The following is a 23912-nucleotide window of genomic DNA, read 5'->3' as shown; positions in this document are numbered from 1 at the left end:
TCTTATTATCGGAACTGCTTCACAGAGAACGGAACACTCTTGCGCGTCTTAGTGAGTCTGAGGCAGAGGTGCTAAACCTCCCGACCACTCCGGAGGAGGTCAACGAGGCAATCTCTCGCATGGCTCCCGGTAAGACCCCCGGACCAGATGGACTCCCACAGGAGTTTTATGCAGCCTACTGGGACATGCTGGTTCCCCACCTGTTGCAGTTGTATGCGGAGGTGGCCGATAAATGCTCGTTTCGTACCGAAACCGACATGGCCACCATCATGGTGATCCCTAAGTCTCAGGCCCCCTTGAAGCACTGCTCCAATTACCGTTATCAACTCGGAGCTCAAGGTGTTTGCAGCCGTTCTGGCTAACCGTTTGCGGCCGTACCAGGCCAAACTGGTCCATCCTGACCAGTGTGCCTTCATGCCCTCGCGGGGCACCAGACACTGCCTCAGGCGTCTTCACCTAGCCCTAGCGAACCGCCAGTGCCTGACTCTGTACTTGTCCCTTCTTCTCGTGAACTTCGAGAAAGCTTTTGATTCTGTGGCCTGGCAATACCTAAAAGCGGTGTTGGCAGTAATGGGTTTTGGGGACTATTTTTGCAAGCTAGTGAGGACGTTATATTGCCCACCAAGGGCCCGAGTACTAGTTAATGGAGCCCTGTCGAAGTCTTTTCCCATCCGAAGGGGTACGAGGCAGGGATGCCCCCTTTCGCCCCATCTCTTTGCCTTAGCAATGGAGCCTTTGGCATGTCTCATACGCTCCGACGTGCCCATCATAGGGTGGAGATGGCCCGGACGCGAGGAAGACAAACTAGCCCTTTATGTGGACGACGTCCTCCTATACCTGGCGGAGTCTTCGCAATCAGGACCCTGGTGCCTTCGGGCACTGAGTCTCTTTGAACAGACCACTGGCCTTTGACTGAACTCCGCTAAGTCTGTCTTGGTCCCCCTTCCCCTTTCGAGAGAATGCTTTGAGTGGCAGTCTACAATTCCCCTTTGATGGTAGTCCAAGTACCTCGGGATATGGGTGGCCCTCCTCCCGGACCTCGTCTGGGCGCTCAATGTAACTCCATTAGTGAAGAAAGCCAAGGCTGATCTCCTCAGATGGCAAACACTGCCGCTGAGCCCAATGGGCACAGTCGCCTTATTCAAAATGATGATACTGCCCAGGTTTCTCTACATGCTTCAGAACATGCCCCTTCCCTTTTCGCGTGCGTGGTTCCGGGAAATGGACAGCCTGGCCATCAAATTCCTATGGTGGGGTCAGAGGCCCCGTTTGGCCCTCGCCCAGTGTTGTATCCCGCACTTCGATGGCGGTTTGGGGATGACAAACCTGTACCTTTATTATCTAGCTATTCAGCTCCTTACCTTGCATGAATGTTTAAAGGGGGCTGGTCGGATCCGGCCTATCGGCTGGAACTACACACCCTAGATCTGCCCAACATTCAGGGGATGCTATACAGAAACACTGTCCCCAGAAGCCTACCCGAGGTCACACGCGGGTACTTCTGGCCTGGCGGGCCTCTCCGTGCCACACTCACTGGTCGGGCACATTGACTCAATACAATCCACTTTGGCAGGTTGCTCAGCTAGGGGGGTTGCCGGCTTATCCGGCTTTACAGCATGGGATCTAATTGGGATCTCGCAGTTTTGGGATGTCTGAAAAGGGGGCAACATGCGTACCTTTCAGGGTCTCCAAGACCTTTACTCCCTGCATACCTTGCAGTTTTACCGCTACCTGCAGTTGCGCCACGCTATCCGCTCGCACATCCCAGAGGGCACATCTATACCCGAATACAGTCCGCTGGAAGCCCAGGTGATGATCTGGGGAAAGGAGGGAACTCCCGTATATTTATCGCTACCTCATGAATAACACCCCCAACACACTCTCACAGCTCAGGGACAGATGGGAGGGATGGCTTGGGTCCTTAGACGATGCCGGGACGCGCTAATGGTCCCCAAATTAATCACAGTATCAGCACAGCTTTGCTTGGTCCAAATATACTATTTACACACTGCTTATCTCACACCGCTGCGCCTTCACCGTGCTGGGCTTCACCCCGAAGCATCTTGCCCACGCTGCAAACACCCACAGGCTGATTTCTTCCATATGGTATGGCATTGCTCTGTCATCACACGCTTTTGGGAAGCTGAGGTCCTAGGCTTGGAGGTACCTCTTAACCCCACAACTGCACTCCTGGGAATTACTGAAGGGTTGGATGGCTCTGGAGCCAACAAACTTTTCCTGAATACAGCCTTGATGGTGGCTAAAAGAGACATTGCGGCGAACTGGCTGAACTCGACTGCCCCTGCCATGACACGATGGCGCCGGGGGTGGACTGGTGCGCAGCGCAGGAGCGGTCTTTGTACGAGGCCAGGGGATATCTGAAGAAATATCGCAGGGTGTGGGGTAAGTTGGTGGGAGCGATAGACGACTAATGTTTTCTTTAGACAATTGCAGGATGTGGTGGGTGTTATTTATTCTACTTCTATTGCTTATTAAGAGCATGCCTTACGGATGCTATGTTACTCATATGCACTGGGATCTGAGCTGGCTGTTGATCTTTCATCTTATTGCATATGTCTCTGAAAAATCAATAAAGTTGGTTATCAAAAAAAACATTTACTTGCATCCCTGTGGAATGTGAGTGATTAGACAACACACAATTTAAAACCAACTTTGCACATGATATTGAATGCTTTTCACAATTAATTAATTCGTTTCACCAGAGAATTAAATTGTACCCTTTTTAAAAACAAATGCTTAAGGGTGATTGTCATAGAATGTGTGATGAATTCTGGGGGTGTTGTCAGTTCTTTTCTGGATGTAAAGCGGTGTCTTTGAGCGCTTAGATACGTGTCATTTTAGGGCCCTAAAAGCGCATTTTAATAATGACCAGCCAGCTAACACCCCCCACTTAAATGCCTTTCAAAGAACCACTTTCGACCATAATACTCTTGTCAGCATAAACATTTTTAAGGGGCTTTGTCATTTAAGATAAAGGATCAATTACATTAATTTGCACACTCTGAATTTTACCTATAGTGTTGTATCAGACTTTATTGTAGGATTTTAAATTGGTGTTTGCCCGTCTTCTCTTCACAAAGGGTAGAATCCCACTGCAATATGGGGCATATGTAACTCCTAGTAACGTTCTTGGCAGGCGCGATGTTTGACTTATTGTGGTCGCCATCGACAGCAGCTGGGGCAACTGTTACATCCAGGAGGTTGGATGCAAATCACAGATCATTCATTCATCGTCCCTTCTTGATGTGTCAGAAACTTTCTGGTTTAGAGCTAAATTACCTAATCCAGAAGACAGCAGAGGTGTTTTATTCAAAGAAAGGTGGCAGTCTACACAGCAAGCTCGACGACCATTTTAAGTTCGAGCCAGAGGTTGCAAGGTTGCACTGGGGGAGAAATCCCGATTGCAGATGCCACAAACCCAAAATCCAAAAGCATGACTAATCATGGTCATCATGGTGGGAGCGAGACTTTCCAGCTACCTGGTCACTTGAAGGGTTTAATGAAGGACAAGTGAATGCTGAAAATAGTAAAGGATGGTTATTCCATAGAATTGAAAGCAGAACCACAGCCTTGGGTTCGTGAGACACCTGTTTGAAATGATTTAGTAAAAAGGTACTATCTGTTGAATGGGGTAGAAGACCTTCTTGCAGAAGGAGCAGTGGCGGAGGTTCCTTACCCCCAACGGAAGCAGGAGATGTGTTCAGTCTTGTTCCTCATGCCCAAGTCAGACAAGTCATTCAGACCAGTTATAGACTTAAAGCGGTTAAACCAATTTGTTGAAAAAACTCCTTTCGTGACAACAAACACTTCAACAGGTGATTTTTGTTGGAACAAGGGACAACATGATGACTCTGGACCTTCAAGACGCCCATATTTATGTTCCCATTCACAGGAGAAGTTAATCTCTCTTGAGGTGTGCGGTGCATGGGCTCCATTTCCAGGTCAGAGCCATTCCCTTTGGTCTGTCTACATCCCCAAGAGTGATTACGAAAGTACTAGCTTCAGTGGTTTCAATATTACATCTTGAGGGTATTCAGTTGATGCCTTACCTGGATGACTGGTTAATCGTTTTCTCCTTATGTTTCTATCACTCTAGACAACAAAAAGAGTGTTTCTGAGTATCTTGTCAATATAGGTTTTCTCTTAAACCTACAGAGGTCAAATCTGCAGCCAGAAGAAGTGAAACTTATCATTCAAACCCAAATCGATACTTTTAGGGCACGTATATCTCTGCTGGAATCAGGAGCCCTCTCCTTGCAGAGGGAGTTGACTCATCTCCTACCACGTCAGCAGGCATCTGCCAGATTATTTTCCAAGTAGAAGAATTAATGGCGGAACAGCTGTGGTTCCTTGGACCGCCTCCACCTCAAACCTCTTCTTCTCCAACTTCTAGCTCAATGGTCACCAGTATCACAGAATTTTGAGGCCATGATCCTCGTATCACTTGCACTAACACAACATCTGGAGTGTTGTCTTGAGATGGACAACTTCATCAAGGGTGTGCTGCTAAATCCCTCAACTCCAATTGTAGTCACTACAGATGTGAGTCAATGGGGTGGGGAGCTACCCTGGGAGAGATTCACGTGAAGGACAGTCGGAATCCAGTCACTCTTCGAATTGGAGGGAATTGGCAGTGGTAGAAAGAGCCAGTCATGCCTTAGCTCCCCTGGTTTAAGAGAAAGCTGTTGTAGTGCGAACGGAAAATGAGGTGTCAAGAGTCACAAACATCGCCAAGCAGTATCAGGTTGAAGATGTTAGCAGAGGCGACCCAAAATATATGACTATGGAAGGAAGCTTATAGTCTCTGTCTGGCAGCAATGTATATTCCAGACCAAGACAACTAACAGGTAGACAACCTCAACAGAAACGTTCCATGAACAGTAAACTTTTATTTGGGGAGGGATTTCACCAGTTAGTAGGGGAATTTGGGTAACCAAGACTAGATCTCTTTTCTGCTCCTTCCATTGCACTGACCCACCAGTATTGCACAGAGATTGTGAAGAATTGAGCATGGGCAGTGAATGCCATGTCTTTCAAGTGGCAGAAGGGACTGCTATATGTTTTCATCCTTTTCCTCTTCTTTCCAGGGTGCGTCTGAAGATTTGGGAGGAGAAGGTATTGGTGATCTTAGTAGCTCCTTTATGGCCAAGGAGGGAATTGGTTGCAACTCTGATGCACTCAGCAATTCTGAAACATGTTCGATTTCCACCATCACCTTCTCCAATCAGATTTCCTCAGTTATTTCTTAAGCCATTGCAGGTTTTAAATCTGTTGCCTTGGAAGTTGATGGGAAGGGTTTACGGAGTTTTGGATGTTCGGAAAAAGTGGCTTTCTCTATTCAGGAGTCTAGAAAGGCATTTACCCTAGTATTTAACTCACAATATTGAGTAGATTGCATGATATGAATGGTTTGGTGGCTGCAACTTGCGACCTTTTTTAGGTGCTAGAGTTCCTAGAAGAAGTCTTTTAGAAAGGATTGTCCCCCATAACCCTATCATCATGTTAGGTACCCATTAGGTAGTTTGCTGAGTCTTTGTCAGGTTTTCCAAGCCTTCTCCTTTGTATAAGAGTTTATTGAAAAGTTTTAGACTCAAAAGACCAACTCTGCCTTTGTTGGTTCCCAGTTGGATTCTACCAATGGACCCGAAAAGGCCTGAAAAGGCCTCCGTTTGAGCCATTAGATTTGACCACTTACAGTGGATCACAGTCAAAATTGTATTCAGTGGCAATCACTTCAACTTGAAGAATGGAGGAAACTTGGGGATCTCCTAGCTTATTTTCCTTACATTAGATTTTTCTCAGACAGGGTGATCCTTAAATTAGACTCAAATTTAAGCCCAAGGTTGGATTTCGGTTTTATAGGGATCAAGAACTGTTAAAGTTTGTAGATTTATAAAGTGTGGCCTATCACCTGTGAGGGTATCCAGACGCTGTCCATGGGCACGGGGAGATTAAGTGATTTGTCCAGAATCACAGGATATTGCGCCGAGACCCAAACACGAATCCCCAGCTCCTGAGTCAGCAGCTCTAGCCGCTGCGCCACATGCGCTCCCAGTCTATCAAGAATAGCTCAGTATGGGATTTCTTTGTCTTTGGGTACTAGGAGACGTCTCGTATTGTTTCTAAACAGGACCAAAGAACTCAGGAAGACAAATGTTTTTGCTTGTGTCGTTTGATCCGGCAAATAGGGGCGGGGAGCCATTTACAGTGACACTCAGCAGGTCGGTCCGTCAGGCAATTTCAAAAGCCTACACAGTGATGCAGATGCAAGGTCCAGGTTGCATTCAGGGAAAGTCAATAAGGAGTGTGTCGGCAACTTGGGCAGAGATATTTGAAATATGCAGGGCAGCGACCTGGCTGTCCACTGAAACCTTGGTTGAACATTACCATTAAGAGTTGGATAATTCTTTACATTTTGCCTCTTGCCTTATGAAGGCTGTTATGGAGTGATTCAATAGAACAATTAATGGACAGAATGTTGAAAAATGTCAAACATTCATCCCAGTACAGAGATCTGGCCTAAATCCATCGTTGTTTTGCTCCCCATGCCCCAAAACCGGTCCCAGGATGCTTGTTTCTGGTCCAGGGAGGACCTGGCTTGGCAATTCGGGCTGGACTGTTCCCATGAGGAGGAGGGTCAAGCTGATTTGCATATGTGTGGGTCCAAACTGGGGTGGTGTGGTGAGCAATAGACCGATGGAGGGAGTCAGGAGCATCTCGGATGGTGTTGACGGTGATGGGGAGGGCTATCCCTTCATGTAATGAAGCTTACGTGGTAAGTAGTATATTCATTTTAATTTGTTAGGTATCAAAAGCTCTCTCAAACTAGGAAAGATATTCAGGAGTTTTCCGCTTCATTCATCACTGTCTCTCCTTTTTTTGTCTTTCAAACTTTTTGTGGTAAACTAGATTCCTCTTTTAGTATATGGTGAAGCGACCTCTTCTGGCAAATATACTAAGGGTTTGAATTCATTGAGGTTAAAGCACATCGTAAATCAACGCAACTTGATGGCTAGAAGTGGGATTAAAATTGGGACGACTGGCGGAAAATGATATGATAACCTTGAACTGTTTTTTTAATCTTCAAACTCCTAAAAAATCTAGTAAAATCCATAACATGGAATGAAATCGCATCATGTTAGATGAAAGCAGCGCAGTCAATGGAATATCTGACGAAGTATCACAATCTGAAAGCATTACGGTCCAGCAAACCCGCAAACTCATGACTTCTTAAAGCCCGATATTAGGTGCCCAGTAAATTGCCTTCCCTATGCACACACCTGTTTGCGCGGTGATGGCAATTATGAATTTTGTCATGTTAATTTCACCTGGTAAATACCGGACGTGATAAAGTTTGAACCCTTCGTCAAATTTCAGCAGTTCTAAACAGCCAGAAATTAACAGAGGGAAAAGGCCCAGTATTTACATGTTCATGCAGATTTGATGAGGGAAGCGCCAAACTCTGCAAGTCATTCCTCAGGCAATAAATATTGCACCCAATAAATCCTGAACACCTCGGGTGCAATAAATACTGCATCCTACAGGGCCTAGTGGTAATTATGCCCTATGTGTTTACAGATAATGGCTATCAATAGTCGACTGTCTCTCCTTTTTTCTAGTTCTTTTCAACCATAATATTTCAAAAACTTTATTCAACATACAGGTTAGCAAATCTTTACCTTAGGATGCAGGATGCTGCTGTGTGTCTGCTTTTGCAAGCAAATCGAGTGTATACACTGGCAACACTTTATGCAATACTTAAAATGGTGTTTCGTTGTAGTGTTTTCCCTGTGTTACTGTGTGTGTTTGTAGAAATGCTTTACACACTGCCTCTGTGATAGGCCTGACTGCTCGTGCCAGGCTACCAAGAGGGAGAGCAGGGGTTATCTTACCTGTGTAATCCCCTTACCCTGACTAGAGTGAAGGTTCCCACTTTAACAGGGTTCAGACCACTGCCAACTAGAGACCCCATTTCTAACATATTTGTACAGTTTAGCAGACACCAGGGAATGCACAAATGGTCGTTTGTGATGGCAATGTGTTGATTTGCTAATCCTTAGAACAAACATAGCTCTGTGGAACAGGACTGTGACAGGGTGTTTCATGTCAAGAAAATATATTGGTCGGCTGTGCAATTACTCGCGCTGAATGATCTGCGAAGACTCTGTACAATACATTAATGGAACCACATCACTAATGTATGGTGGCTTTTACCCTGTTGAGGTTCAGCTTATAACTGTGTCAATAATGTCATCGACATGCACGTTCGATCTATTTCTACTCAACCGAAATGTCTATTTGATATTACTAGATGGTTCAATGTATGGTTGGCTTTATATGATGCATTTTGTCTTTCATGAAGATGTAAATTTTAAAATCAATAAAACCAGATTTAAACAAAAAAAAAAGAAAATATATTGGTCGGTAGGGGCTTTATTACTGTCTTGCTAGAGAGATTATGTGAAAGAAAAGAAAAAAGTTTCACTCTATGTAGATTGGGGTGAATTTCAAAGTGATGTGTGACTTTATATATTGTCTGGATTTAGTAAAGTCTGTGCCTATCACAGACTTATGAAAAAATGACACCAGAACGCAACATATATGTGTTACTTTCATCCTCTTTTGCATTGAGCACTCTTCAACAACACTATTATTGCATGCACAAGTGATTCAACATCGTTGGATGGCAGCGTAGCTATAGATCAATCCAATTTATTATTTTCTTTATCAAATACAACAGCCGACGTGCGTTTCGCCCCAGCGGGGGTTTCTCAAGGCTCTCTGGTAGTCCTACGCAACTCTTGTATAATCAATAAACCTTACAATATTTTTGCTTTTCACCAAAACGTGTCTCAAATCCAAAAATACTAAACAGTTGTATTCGTTGACTTTGTTTGTCAAATTGTTTATTGAAGCACAAAGTATGATCGTTCAGTATCCCAAATCTCAACGCAGTAGCATCAGATAATCACTTGGAGCCATGATAAGTTCCATCCAAGCGTTTTGCTTGTCTCAGTCCTAACGTAAGTAAACGTAAGTAATTCTCCGAATCAAAATCGGAATTCGATGTTGAATCACTTGTGCATGCAATAATAGTGTTGTTGAAGAGTGCTCAATGCAAAAGAGGATGAAAGTAACACATATATGTTGTGCTCTGGTGTCATTTTTTCAAATGTCACCTATATCACACACTGTGAGTTTAGGAATCAATGCTCTAGGTGGATGAGTATTAGGCACCAAGGTTGCACCTGATATTTGGTCTTATGTTTTTGAATCATTATATTATTACAATAAGGAGACACTATTGATGTGCAGATTATTTAAAGCATATCCACCACATCCTATCTAACTAGCTATCACAGACTTAATACGCTGTAGGGAAATGAAGACTAGAAAATGATGGTCCTCATGTGTGCATTATAGGACATGAAGGAATACTCCAAATAAATCCCAAGAGATACAACAATCATGTCATTGTCTGAGACTACACTTGCCTCCATGGGCAGTTTTTTCCTCTTCCTGGTGCTGTGCACCTCCTTCTCCAGTGCCCTCCCCAGAGTAAATAAAGCCATTCTTGTTATAGAAGGCCCTCTTGGTGCCCCACCGTCCAGCACCAACCTCTCCCCAATGCTGTGTACCCCATTTCCTACGGCCTTCCTCCGAGTACCTTAAGTCTTTCTTGTATAGAAACACCTCTCAGTTCCTCTCCATCAGTCCTATCCTCTTCTTCGACCTGTGCACCACCAACTCCAGTGCCCTTCCCTGAGTATCTGAAGCCCTTCTTGTTATGGAAGGCACTCTGGGTGCCCCACCATACAGTGTCATTCACTCCCAGGTGCTGTGTATCCCATTCCATAAGGCCCTCTCCTAAGTACCTAAAGTTCTCCCTTTTCTAGAGGTACCTATCGGTTTCCCTCCTCCCATCCTATCCTCTTTCTGGTGCACTACACCCTGTCCCCAGCGTCCTCCAGTGAGTACCTTAAGCCCTTCAGGTTTTGAAGTCCGTCTAAGTGCCCCACTGTCTCTCCTGAGTGCTGTGTATCCCCCCCTCTAAGACCCTCTCCAACTACCTGAAGTCCCTCCGTTATCGAAGTCTCGTGCAGAGAGTGAGATGCGGCATGCCAGCTGCCTGTGCCTCCTCGCCCAGCACCATTTTCTTCCTGTTGCTGCCTACCTCCTCCCCCAGTGTCACCTCCTCAAGTACACAAGTCCTTCCGGTTTTAGAAGCCCCAGGCAGAGGAATGGCAGACCACCACTTGGTGCCACCTTGCCCAGCACCATTCCCTTCCTGGTGCTGTGTACCTCTGCCCCTAGTATGACCCCCCTCCCTCCCCCCCCCCCCCCCCAGGTACTCGAAGTCCTTCCGGGCACGGAAGTCCCATGCAGAGAGTGAGACGTGACACAGCAGCTGCCGTTGTCTCCTCAGCTAGCACCATTGCCTCACAGGAGCTGTGTACCTCTGCCCCCTGTGCCATCCCCGAGTACCTGAAGTCCTTCCGGTTATAGAAGTCCCACGCAGAGGCATGGCACACCACCTCTCGATCTTTGGGCTTCTCGATCATGGACTTGGCCCAGAATTCTGGGGGCATCGGGATGAGTCCAAGTGACTGGAAGAACCTGTCTGATTCTTCGAACATCTTCAATGGCGTCCATTTCTAGAGAGCAAAAGAAGGGACTGTGAACCATCTGCCGACTGTACACTCCTCCAACAACCCACTTACTTCATTCAGAAACATATATACCATGGAAACCTTCCTTTCCCTCACCATACATTAATGTTTCAAACCACATGCTGGGAAAAATGCTGAGAACTAAACAATTCCATTCATAGCATGAACACAGTAGTGTCCTGCCTGCCTTCAATGCATCACAAAATAACAGCAATGTGGTAATGGTGTGCTGAACCCCGATGCAAGTACAGAAAATGAAGCCCTAGTTAAGTAACAAAAGACTGACACAATTGGAGTGTAGTAGGCCCTTCACACTCCTGTGTCCCCCTATAATAGTGTGCCAGCTACACTGGTGAGCGCTACACCCATGCACAATGTATGCGGATCACCCCTGCTTTGTAAGGATGACTTTCAGAGGTGTTGTCGAAGAAGTGGATGTTTTAAGGTCCATATCCCATGGACCTTTCAGAGGCACAGGGGAGGCTGGTAGGTTCCAGAACCTCATTTGCTTACAACACTTTTGTACATTATGTAATTGAGATATGGGGCTCCTCCCACTCCGCTTCTTAAAAGCAGTTCTACAACCTTGGGCGGTCTGCATTGTGTTATGGAAGGATCAGCAGCAAAAGTCTCCCAGGTATACTCACCGCACAGACTTGGAAAAGTACTGCTCTAGAACAGATTGCCCCATGTGTGCTTCACTCACCTGACTGATCATGGCCGGCGTGGCGTCCACCTTGGTAGCGCTGGGGTACGGGATCACCAGGTCGAAGATGTTATTCCATGACTGGGCCCACATGTTGCCTGCAGGGCAGGAAAATGCAGGGGTGGAGGGGCAGGACAAAGAGTGGGAGGAACAAAGATAAGAGGGTGGTCACAAGGGAACTCCTTTAGATACATTCTGAGTATATAAAATGGGTGAGGACATGGGGGAAGCAGCATATTACAGTAAAAAGCAACAAGCTTGGTTGGCATTTATCTGTGATTATTGAACAGAATGAGTGTCTCTGGATATCAGTCACTAAAAGATTGACACAGGCAGTACTGAGATGACTCTGGGCTCTTGCTTGGGGTCATTGAAACTATAAACGGAAACTGGGCTTGCTAGAGTAAGCATGCTCATCTGAACAGCTTCCACTTCAGGCTTGATTCCAAAATGAAAGCCGCTGATGAGAGGCTTTAGGGGCATTTGTGGGTAATCACGATGTTACGTTCTGGGCCCTAGGCCCACATGGTGCAGAAAGGACAACACGGACACGGGGAATATGGCACTGAGGACTGGTCTCAAGCTCGTGTGCCCGGCCTCTTTTATTGACAGGGTCACCTGACTGGTGACACCTGTGGTGGGTGTGTGTAAGGTGTGTTACACTTGAGGGCAGAACACTAGAATGTGTCTGGCTAGACACGACATAACCCCCCCCCCCCCCCACCTTAATGAAAAGAAAAGAACAAAAAGTCCAACCTGGAAGAAAAATAGACAAACATTAAATAGCACTGATTAAGTTTCTTCAGGCCATCAGCCAGGCGTCACTGGAGGTTTGGATTGCACGGCCATGATGTTTTAGTTGTCCTTGGCGAAGTGCTTTAGACCGGCCTGGTCTCGCAGTGTCGAAGTCTTTGTACAGAGTCCAGCATCAGTGCATTGGGAGCTGTGGTGAGGTCCACTCTGGAGGATCTCTATGTGTGAGGCCTTCCGGTCTTCGACTGTGGCCTCCCTGCGTCCTGTGTGTATCGAGGAGCCACTGCAGAGCTTCCCACAGAGCCACGGTCTAGTCTTGTGTGGTCCCAGGGGTGGATCTTCTAATGACCGGGTGCGCTCTACTTCGGTATGCTGCAGGTTGACGGGGGCACACATAGACGGTTCCTGGGTGGCTCACTCATGGAACTCCAGTTGTTTGGAGTGTGTGGATTCGCGTTGGTGGTGCGATGCTCCTTGATGGTGATGATGAACTGTACTTCTTTCTCAGTTGGGCAGCAGGTGGCGGTCTGTTGTCTTGGGTGAGTCTGTGGAGCGAGAAAAGCTGGAGGGACTTCGCAGCTTGCCTTTATCTTGCTTAGGTTGTCTTCTGTCATCTGTGGTGAGACAAAGGGATGTCGTCTGACTTATCCTGTCGGTGTTCGGGACTGACTGGTCGCGCGCGGAAGCTTTGGAGAGATGCTTGCGTCGCACTGGCGGCTTATGTTTGGTTCTCCTCGTTGGGCTGTCACCAGGGACATTGGTCTGGCATCAGGACTGGACGGTCTCACTGGGACGCTTTGGAGAGAACCTCGGTTTGCGCTAGCTGCGACCAGTTGGGCCTTCTCCGTGGGCTGTCTCCCGGGGTGTCGGTCCGGCTGGTGGCTGTCTGGTGTCTCTGGGTGTGCTCCTCCGGTGGTAGTATGAATCTTCTGCCCTGTCGCTCTGCTCCATTCCTCCTGCCCAGCTGTGGTGGTTGTTTGCCCTGTGGTGCTGTGCCACTGTTCCTTCTCTCTCCGCGGAGTGACATCATGTCACTCTCTTCTCTTTCGTTCAACCAGGATCACACTTGGAGGTGGCGTCCTGCCGCGTGGCTCGTGGTGGTGTCACATGGATCTCGTTGGGCGCCAATACGGTCTCACCCTCCTTGTGAGCCTGTCTCAGGTTTGTCCTGTCAGTAGGACTTGTACTTCCTCTCGGGAACTTTCATTGGACGGTCTCATCATTCCTGTGGACCCGTCTCAGATCTGTCCTGTCAGTAGGACTTGTACTTCCCCTTCGGGAAACTTTCATCGGACGGTCTCATCTTTCCTGTGGACCCTTCTCAGAACTGTCCTGTCAGTAAGATTTGTACTTCCTCTTGGGAACTTTCATTGGACGGTCTCATCTTTCCTGTGGACCCGTCAGTAGGACTTGTACTTCCTCTTTGGAATTTCCATTGGCACCATCTTTTGTTCGGGGATATTGCTGTGGTTCTCCTTGATGCCTTCTGCATGCCTCCTTCTCTTCGAGGAAGTCTTGCATTCCTGTGCACTTGCCCATGCAGTCAAGTTTCTGGGTGCGTCTGTCGCGCACCTCGGACTTGGCACTCTTCTGCCCTCTTCGGGGTAACCGTGATCCTGGTGGTCTGTCCAGTCATCTCTTCGACCTCTTCCTGGTTACTCCTGCTTGGCGCGCCTCCGACTGCGACTTTTGTTTTCTCCACTGGAAGTGCTTGCTGCACATTTTGTTCAGTCTTCTGTTTCTGAGACTGAAGCAGCTGTTCCTGTGCTGCTGCATACTTGCTTGGTGTTGTGTTTTCCTTTTCAACGTCTACATATGGAGTTACCTCTCTTTTTGCAGTCTCTGCATGCCCTGGCAGTCTTTATTGTGATCTCACTATTGTGCACAGTCTTTTCTTTAGCGCTCTCCTCCCATCACTTGTGCTGCTGTTTCTCGCACTGTGCCCTGTGGGAGCTTCATCTAGCACGGGGACACCACTGCAGTAGAGCCTGCTTTGTCACCTCCTACTGTCACTCCGTCTTTTTCACTTTTGCCTCAATTGTTCTTTATATTGTAGCAGCATACAGACTATCTTTCCCTGCACTCTCCTTTAGCACTGTTAGAGCTACCATTGAAAATCTTGTCTCCTCAGCAGCTTCCCCACGCTACCGACTTTGCTGTTCTTTTCTTAGAAGCGGTCCCATCAACAGCCGGCAGGTGGCAATGCCGCTTTAAGAAACCAAATCAGTTTCTCAGGCTGCTGGCTTCGCACAGCTCCTCCGATGCTTTGATCGCCGGCCTCGTGGAGTTAGGGATTTCCAGCCACATGACGGGGCACCTTCTCAGACGGACATCTCCTGGGAAGCGCAGTCTCGGCAGGACCTCCTTCTTCACCACAGCGAGTCTTGTTTCTTTAATGGGGCCAAGCAGTAAGGCCAGGTGCAGCTTCAGTGCATTACGTGGAGGGTTGCTTCTTTCCCCTTCCGATGTCTCTGCAGTTGATTACTCGGCGGTACGTGCTGCAGTCACTTTCAGTTCTCCCTTGAATTGATTGGCTAGACACGACACAAGGCACATCAGGACAGCTGTTTGTCTCAGGAAATGGCATTGCCCCTGGACATATCCACTGAGCTGGGCAGCTCTGGGCATTACACGGAGTCTGGTCAGACCGAGGCAGCTGGTTGATTTTGGGCAATACCTTGTGTGTGGTACTGTGCGTATCAGCATGGCTAACATACATGCATCTTTTTCGTAAGGATTTAGTTGGCTGCAAAAGTGGGATGCTGGAACAAATAATTGATACTTGTTGATGTCCAAGTATACAGTGATCTTTTTATTGACTTTCAAATGATGAACTGCTCAGGTTCCAACATATGACCAAGTACAGCCTTCTGGCTAGGTTTGTGCTATAGAAATACCACATACATACATACCTGCAGGCGCGCAACACCCATTGAACTCAAAGGGCTTCAGCCCCCCCCCCGTCGTGTGTGGCAGCCCGGGATGAGACCGCTTCCCGGGCAGACACAAAGCCGCGCCCGAGCACTTCACAGGTCTTTAAAAAGACCATTTGCATGTTAATGAGGCCTCGCTGTTGTTTCACCCCTTCTAAGAGCCCCTGCAGCTCCACTCTGCCTAGATTCAGCCCCCCCACCCCCGAAATCAGCGCCACTCTGCCTACTGTTTAAAGATTCAGCCCCCCCTGAAATTTTGGCTTAGCCCCCCCCCCCGAAATTTGGCTCTAGTTGCGCCTCTGCATACCTGCATACATACATGCATACATACATACTTACATACATACATAGAATTAAAGACAGTCTTCAGTCTTCTGCACTTGATAGATTAATCCACTACACCAACAGACTGAGTAAAGGGGTAGGGAGGATCCTGCCGAATGACTGAGCATAAGCACTCAGCGGAGTGACTCTAGGCCTGTGCTGTGTCTGGCTAGAAGATGTTTTAGTAAGAGAGAGGATGTGAAGTTACACCCAGAGCTGCCAACTTTGAAAGTGTGAACCAGGTTTGAATCTCAGCATCCCTTCAACATCCTGTGATTCCAGGCAAACCACCAATTCTTACTGTGGGAACAAAAAAATGTATGCGACCTTGTGTAATGTAACTGGTGCTCATGTGAAAGTGCTCCAGTACCTTTGGGTTGAGCTTATGCTATATAAAACTGCAAAAATTAATAATAATAAAGTTTGGGCAATATGATTAAGGTAGCCGGTGATTCTGGCATCATGCAGAGTGAATCTGAGTCTGGGATTCAATTCATGGTGGAGGAGTGCGTGCAAGTAGAGCTTTAGTTAAAATGTTTGGAGATTAAATCATAAATTTCCATACCCAAAAATCTGGAAGTTGTACTATTTGTTTAGAAGTCTACATTCTTCTCGGGTACATATTTTTGGAGTAAATTACTTCCATTGACAATAAACCTGCTAGTCAGTAGTTGGGGAGGTCCTTCTGTATTAAGTATTTTAGGCCCGTGAGCAGGAGGTTAGTAACAAAACCAACTGGACTCCTGAAAGTATCAATGTTGGCACAGGGTGAAACACAGTGCTTAGGGGCTGATTACGATGGCGGGCGAACTTGAGTCCACTCGCCATCGTAGCGGGATTGGGACCGCTCGCCTGAAAGGCGGCGGTCCCGCACCCCTAATTACAATACAACCATTACTGTGGCAGTCGCATACTGCAATTTAACATTGCGGCGGGTGCTGCTGGCTGCAGCACCCCCCTCAATGTTAAATGGCCATGTCGTGCTTTTCCCTGCTCAACGTGGCAGGCACCACACGGTGTCTGCCACCTTGTACATGGAAATATAGGGGGTACCATGGGCACCGCCCCTGTGCACCTCCCCCATCACAAAGGGGGCCCGCAACTGGACCCCGAATCCAGCCTCCGCCTGTCTTTTTGCGGCGGGATGAGCACTGCAAAAAGACAGGCGGAATGGGATTTCGAAATCCCTACGGAGGTGGCTGCAAGGCACTGCCACAATGCTGCCCTGTGTCCTGGTTCCGCAAGGCGGGCAGAAAAGGACCGCCTTGCAGAACCGTGGCGGACGCACTTTCCGTCTGCCGCGGACACATTGGGATTCCCACGCCATCCTAATTTGGCGGTGGGAATTTCCTGTGTGATGGCGGTCCTTGGCGGAAGGACCGCCACCGCCAGCCCGGGGGTGGGTGGTCCTTCCGCCATCATAATGAGCCCCTTAGTTTGAGATGGTGGTTGCAGGTGGAGTACACCAGTACTCATTTTTGGGGACCGGGACATGTCTTTTCTCATCAGATTTCCACCCAGAGGAAGAGAGAGGAAAATACAAAAGGGGGAAAGAAAGAGGAAAAGAAAGATAGAAAAATAGGGACAAAGGTAGAAAGTCGGGATGAGAAAGAACCTGCAAGAGTAAGATGAAGGGGTAGGGAGTGTCTGGTGGTGGATGAAAGAGGCATGAGGTGGAATCAAGACTATTCAGTTCTGGCATTTGGCACCCCTGATATGCATAGCGCCAAATGCAGACTTCTCATCAAAACTTTGGACCGAAGCACTTCTTGTTTCACAAATTAGGCACTTGAGGTAAGTCTTTCCAAGGAAAACAATGGCCACTTTAGGAATACATCAGAACCTCCATTACGTTATTGAAAGGTGTTAGAGAATAACTCATAAATCTGAAAAGGGCACTACAAGATAGAGCAAAGCTAAAGGAAAAAATACACGAACCACTTCTACAAGAACTCATCCCTTTGATCATAGAACTGTAAACATCATTTTTATAATACAAACTAAATTAAAACAAGCATTTTTTGATTTTCATACTTAATCCCAAGAAAGAGTGTATATGGAGAGATCCTACCGGGTAAGACAAAAACCTTCATACACAAATAGCCACTATCCCTAAACTGTTAAACATACAATTATTAAAAGAAACGAAGAGTGTTGTTGGGGTCGGAATATCACGTGGTAATGGCCTGCACCCCTGCCCTTGGTTCCTGACTGCATGTGAAACTGCTATCCTGATTGCTATTTTGGCCCAGCCACCACACTAATCTAGCACATGCACTGATGCCTAGGCCTGACCATGGTAAACCCTAGGTCCAAAACCTGATCGGGGAACCAGAGGGACCCACCAAGCATAACCTCTGTAGCAACATGGACTACTGTCTACCAGTCACGGCTCCTGGAGGGAGTGCTGCGGGGCAGTGAGGCGGGGCGGGGGCAGTGTGGGGGAGGTGCTAGTAAACTCCGGCATACGGCCGACCGGAGTTAAGTACATAAATAAATAAATAAAACAAATTACATTGCACGTGCTGCAACGCAAATGGCGTTGCAGCGCGCACAATGTAATTCGTTTAATATATTTATTTATGTACGTAACTGTGGTTGGCCGTATGCGGAGTTTACTACACCCCACCCTGCCACGCCCCCGCCCCACCCCACTGCCCCGCAGCATTCCCTCCAAGACCCGCGACTGCTGTCTACGTCTTGGGATGTTGGCATACAGTGGTGGTGGCAGAAAATTGATTTTTGAGGATCAATAGTTCTTGGCAGAGATGGTTAGTCCGACCTGGAGGAGATCAGCTCACTTGCCTAAAATGTTACTGTGATGTGACAACATGATCCTGGTGCTGTCATGTCATGTGTGAGTTGAGTGCATGTTTGAATAGTGTGTGTAGTGTAAATATGGTTGCTGTAACCGGTGGGTGACATGGCATAAGATGGAGATAAGATATATGGCGTGAGATAAGGTGGAGGGTGGACATGTATTCCCTGCATCCCTGTGAGTGGAAGGTGGATACTCTGACAATGAAGTGAGTAAGGGTGGAGGTTGGGGTACCATTAGAATTTCTATGCAGACCTTTGAGAAAGGGATTGCTGATTAGATTTCCTATGTACAGCCATTTAGTAAACGGCAGAGGACGGGGAGTGTCAGCATCATCACTATCTAGCGTGAAAGTCATCACCTTGCAAAAAGGCTGTCTGCACTACAGCCAGAAAATGACAATTGAAAGGGAACAAACATAAACCAGTTCCAAGACTTAAACAGACGATCCACATTTCCTCTCTGAAAAATGAGTATAAAGTGGGATCCAAACCACCTCACTTTGTTCCTATTCAAAGTTCTTATTGACTAAGAAAGGGGGTGCTCTGCAGAGTAGTCAAAAAGCTGCTGAGTGACCTAGTCTGGTGTCCGGCCTAAACTCTGTATCCCAGAGGTGAGGGGATATCGCCTTAGTCTGCCCAGCTTTCTGGGGCTTCCTAGCAACTGGAAGCCTGCCTGCTCAGAGAGGGAAGGAGAGTGCCTGGTCCTGCAGGAGGAGAGTCTGTCCAGGAGTGAACGCCCAGCCATGCTCTCAGTACCAGGGACACCCAGAAGCAGTTTTCTTGTATATGCGAGTGTGCTCAGTGTTGACTGAAGCTTAGAATCGCACCTGGCCTAACTACGTAGTTCATGTTTTTTTAACTACGTGAAGCGGCATTAACTATTATCACCACCGTGACCTGATTTCGGCCACCAACAGGATTGTGTCCAGAGACATTGCCACTGCAACTGTGAACTTCCCCAACGTCCCAGAGGGTGAACCACGGATCTGCCACGGATCTGGCCTGCCACATCACAAATCCGACACGGCAGGGGCACCTCTGTGACAGAGAACTCTGCCATGTGACCACAAAGATCGTTGTATGGTCACCACAATACTGAGCAGCACTCACCCAGGCAGGTAACACTTGGCTGTGTTTGAAAGACGAAGACACTATATTTGGTCCTAGAACTGCCAGTTTGGGAAATTATCTTTTATCAATACATAAGGATGATCAGTTGTACAGGTCCCACGCATTGTACCACTGATCTTATAGCTATAATACTGGACTCGCACCTGAGCTGATTCTTTCCTAAGATTGCTATAAGTAATGCCCTGCATAGATGCATTGGGGATACAGACACAGTGAGATAGAGCAGGGTACTGCAGGCATTATACGCATTGCATACATCTATAGGGAATTAAAGAACTGTGTAACAGAGGCCTATTACTGTGAGTAGTATTACGCCCTGTTGTATAATTGACGTACTTCTCATTTTTTTAGAACGCACTGGGTTGGACAGTCTGTTACTGAGCTGCTGATTGGTTGTTGAGCTGTGAGCTTCCGACACCCACTCTCTCTAAGGAGCCACAGGCTCTGCAGAAGGTGGAAGGGGAAGTGCCGCAGTGGTATGCGTCTCAAGCACTGCTCTACATTCTGTTAACTGGGCACCTGAGTGAGCTTAGAGTTTTCTTTGGTTTGAATGTAGTGTTTGTGCAAGTTTCCATCTAGTTGGGAAGAAATGGTACATGGAGCTTTCCATGCAAGCTTTCACACTGTCCACCAGAGGGCCTCTTGTCATTCAAGTCAAAGTGTTTGCCAGAGCCGCGGAAATCTGGAGTCCAGTTTTTGCAGGTAGAATCGGGAAGTATGAGACAGCATGAAGCTTTAAGACTGTTTTTTTTAGGTCGAGCTTGGGCATGCTCTGCGAGGCATGCTGTGTTTGAGTATGGACTTAAAGCTCCGCTCGCTCTCCGCCCATATTTTTAATTAGCTTGTGTCATAGTCCTTTGTAAATGCTGGCTTCTGATTCGTTAATAGGCTTGTTAGTCCCTCCTTAGTACTGTTGTGTCTTCATTTGTAACCTCCCATGAGGACTGGCCATTCTACTTCTGTTGCTTCACGTCTTATTTAGTCTGTAAGCACTTTAATGAGTTTCTCCTACTGCAGGTGATGGAGCAAGGACTCGTAGAAAAGAGACTTGCTTGGACGCAATCCGCTCCTTTAACCTGCTAACAAGTAAATAAAATTGTTTATGCGAACCACACAAACACGCGGGTTAGTGAAGCTTGCTTATGTGTTTACTAATGCGAATAACACGGTCGAAGGACTAAAAACGCTTTAAACGCCGAGTCTTTACTGTGCATGTGTCAACTGCATCTACGCAGTATGACGACCTAATGCTTGGAGGGAAATTCTTGCGCATGAGCATTCTTGCGAATGAGCAGAAGGCACTAACATGGCGGCTTAAAGGCTCACATGCATGGCATCTGCTTTGCTGAAAAGAAAACAAGCTATTAAACGAATGCTAATGCGGGGAAAGTATTAATAAATAAAGGGGAATAGAGTAGAGATGGGTGGTGTGCAGTTAAACCATTTATTTTTTAAAGTAACATTTTGCTTTTTGACTTTATTATTAGTGTGCATTTGGGCCTCTCGTGTATAACTGAAGTAAGCTGAGCCATGTGACTGAACTGTACAACTGCGCATGTCCATTGAAAGTGAACCCGGAACGATGGCACTGAATTTGAAAAGCAGCCAAGGTCGCAGAGTAACTTGGCCTGAGAAGGAAGGGTGAAAAGTTCAACAGAATGGATGTACATGTTGAAGTTTTAACAAATGTTGCAAATGTAATGTGAATGCAGGTGGGAAATAAAATTTGTGAATAAAAATTAAGGGGATGGATTTATGAACAATGACTAGACTGATTTAGATGACAAGTAAGTATGGTGTGATGATCATCCCCCCTTGCCTGACCAATTAGATTTCAAATTTTTACGATATTGAAACTTTGGTGGGTGGAACATCCAGAACAAAAGGTATAATTAAGGTAACTTTAGTTAGTTAGCACAAGAGTGTGAATTGCTGAATGCTGAAGAGGGGAGATACTGTCGGTGTAGCTGATGAAGAAGCCGAATGCAGAACTTTCAATACTGGTTTAATTGGGGTTAGATAAGAAGATCGCGGAAGAATCTCAAGGAGGAAGAGAGTATCAGAGAGGGGTGCGGCGCAATCGTCGGTATTAGAGAGGTCAACTATCCTGTCCTGAATCCTGTCCTGAAGTCTTTGTCGCCTGAACTATCCCGGGGGACCCTTACCAGCCCTTTGGCCAGGGGGTTGGTCTTCACACCATTCTTGGTAATTATTATTTTGTGTATTTGTAGTTGTTCTTTTCTCTCTGCGCTCTCCCTTTCTGTGCAGAAGTCATTGCATGAGTCCGAAGTATGTGTTTGATGATTAATCAATTGAATTTTCTCTCCTAATGAGTGAAGGCGACTGTACTGTATTTTTAGCTCTAAAATTTAGATAAAGTTTTTTAAATCTTAAAGGAGTCTCTGGTTATTTCATTTTAATTAAAGTATAGGTAATTAGTTTTATGTCATTATCACAATCAATTAGTTCAACTAATGGCCCATAGACCAGAGGAAAGAACTTTTTGATCTGTGAAGGGTTAGTGAAGGTATTTAGACTAATCCTGAATATTGTGAAACATATAAAAACCCCAGTCCAGCGGTTTACTTGACAGTGTGTGTGTGTTTATGGGCCCAAGGTGAGTATCTGTTGTTGATGGTACGCCACTCGATCACAGGCACAACATGCTTTCCTGCAACATTCGGCGTGCCGTAAGTGCTTTCACTTTCCAAGCAGCCTGGGAGAATGGCGGCCGCTTCTTTGAAATGAAATAGGTCTCACATTTACAAGAGTTTTAGCTTTTTGCATTGTGAATGAAAATGCCTTTTATTTATGTGTTAATTATCAAAACAGATAAATAAAAGGCATTGAGCTTAAACTCTTGCAAATGCGAGAACTATTGCATTGGAAATGCTTGTTGTGAGCGTGATCAAACAATAGTGACAGCTGCAGCCTGATATTACTCAGGAGAGACCTGCCGATAGTAAGAGCAAACAAAACGGACAGCAGGAAGTTTTGAACCAGGGATCACTTAAGAGGGACAACTGAAACCTAAGATCACTGCACGCATTGGCAAAGCCAATATGTCTGCCACAGGATACCAGCCTTTTGACTCTTAAATTGCTTATTTTGTTTTGTCATGGTTTTTATAAACCCTTTATTGTTGGTAGGCTGAAAAACCCTAGTCAATCTAAAAACAATAATTGGCTAAAAGCGTAAACTACTTTTTGGTGTCAAAAAGCAAACATTCCCATAGTAGTCCCTGGCACTGAAGGGCACTGCTGTATGTGTGGATGTGTTCCTTGTGAAAGGGCAGCAACTCACAGTGAAGTTAGTCAAGGGCTGAAAAGGGCAGAACCATCGACCCATGCAGTAGAGAGGGGAAGAAAATTGTAAATTACACAACAACAGACTGATGGGGGAGGGGCTGGCTGAAAGGCACTATAAGTATAATGTCCATATAATTTTTGAAACATCCAAAGGTCTAGTCTAACGTCAGACCCAAACAAGCGTTGGTGGCCAGCCTTTTGGCTTTACCAGTGCTTGTTTTCTTTTGCTATGATTTTTCCAAAACTTTATTTGTGGGCATGCAGCTGAACCCTTATCAATCTAAAACAAATTGGCTAAAAGCAAAAATCGTTTTTCAATCTTAAAAGCACACATTTACTTAGTAGTTCCTGCCACTTAATGGAACAGCTTAGTGTTGAATTGTTCCTTGTTAAAGTACAGAATGCCAACACTTACACTGAAGTTAGCCAATGACTTACTGCCCCATGTTGTACGATGAATGGGAATGATACAATAACCGACCAATAGATGGAGAGGCTAGTTGAAAATACCTACACGTAATTATATTATTATACATACAATTTTAGTAAAATTAAAAAATCTTGGCTCACCCAAACCTAAAAATGAAAAGGTGCTGGTTAACACCAGACCTAAAAAACGTAAGACATATGGCTCATGCTCTTAATACTGACTAACAATACAAGGCACATCGGCAGCTCGACACTGCAGCTTCACATTAATGTTGTCGTAAAACACTGCTTATCTAGGCCGTGTGTGCCCCCTAGGGGTTCACCGTCCAGACTGTCGGGAAAAAAAGATTCCGGATCCCAAAATTAATGTTTCCCACATGCTTCTTCATCGAATGGTCTTTCTTTCTCACTAAAATGTTATGGAAGAAGTGTGGTGTACATTGGTCAATGAAGGTTAAAGCTGTAAACATCCCAAAAAGATACTGTCCTGGAAAATCATTCATAACTCAACTGCACAGTCAGTGGCAAATGCTGGCTAAAGGCCCCGAGTACAAGTTGAACGGATCTGGGTGCGTGTGTACCAGGGAGACGAAATAGTCGGGCCTTTATTACTGCTCCAAAATCCGGCTATATATGCGTTTCCATGGCCGAAATGGGGACTGACTATGCAGAACCAGTTTACCTGGGCCAAATCCGCATCGCTTTTCTTAGATGGGCGTTTGTCCCGCTTTCTTCTGCCATCTGCTCGGAGCTGAGAGACCCAGTGCCGCAGCAGGACTCAGGAGGAGGGGGCCAGTCCAGGGGCAGTCTCCTCTGC

The 23912-nt window shown here is 46.4% G+C and overlaps 1 protein-coding gene across 1 annotated transcript in view; it reads right to left on the bottom strand.

Annotated features, from left to right (window-relative positions):
* The window catches only part of ACE (angiotensin I converting enzyme), a 298219-nt gene that overhangs the window by 40788 nt on the left and 233519 nt on the right, over nt 1–23912 (bottom strand). Inside the window, exons 18-19 of the mRNA XM_085632599.1 lie at nt 11398–11495; nt 10507–10676 (exon numbers count right to left, since the gene is read on the bottom strand). Of these exons, the coding sequence (XP_085488725.1) occupies nt 10507–10676; nt 11398–11495 (268 nt within the window). The remainder of the gene's footprint in view (nt 1–10506; nt 10677–11397; nt 11496–23912) is intronic.

The sequence above is a fragment of the Triturus cristatus genome, chromosome 2_1 (assembly GCF_964204655.1).
Source record: "Triturus cristatus chromosome 2_1, aTriCri1.1, whole genome shotgun sequence".
Classification (NCBI taxonomy): domain Eukaryota; kingdom Metazoa; phylum Chordata; class Amphibia; order Caudata; family Salamandridae; genus Triturus; species Triturus cristatus.
Note: the sequence above shows the minus strand (reverse complement) of the source record. Positions and strands in the feature narration are given on the sequence as shown.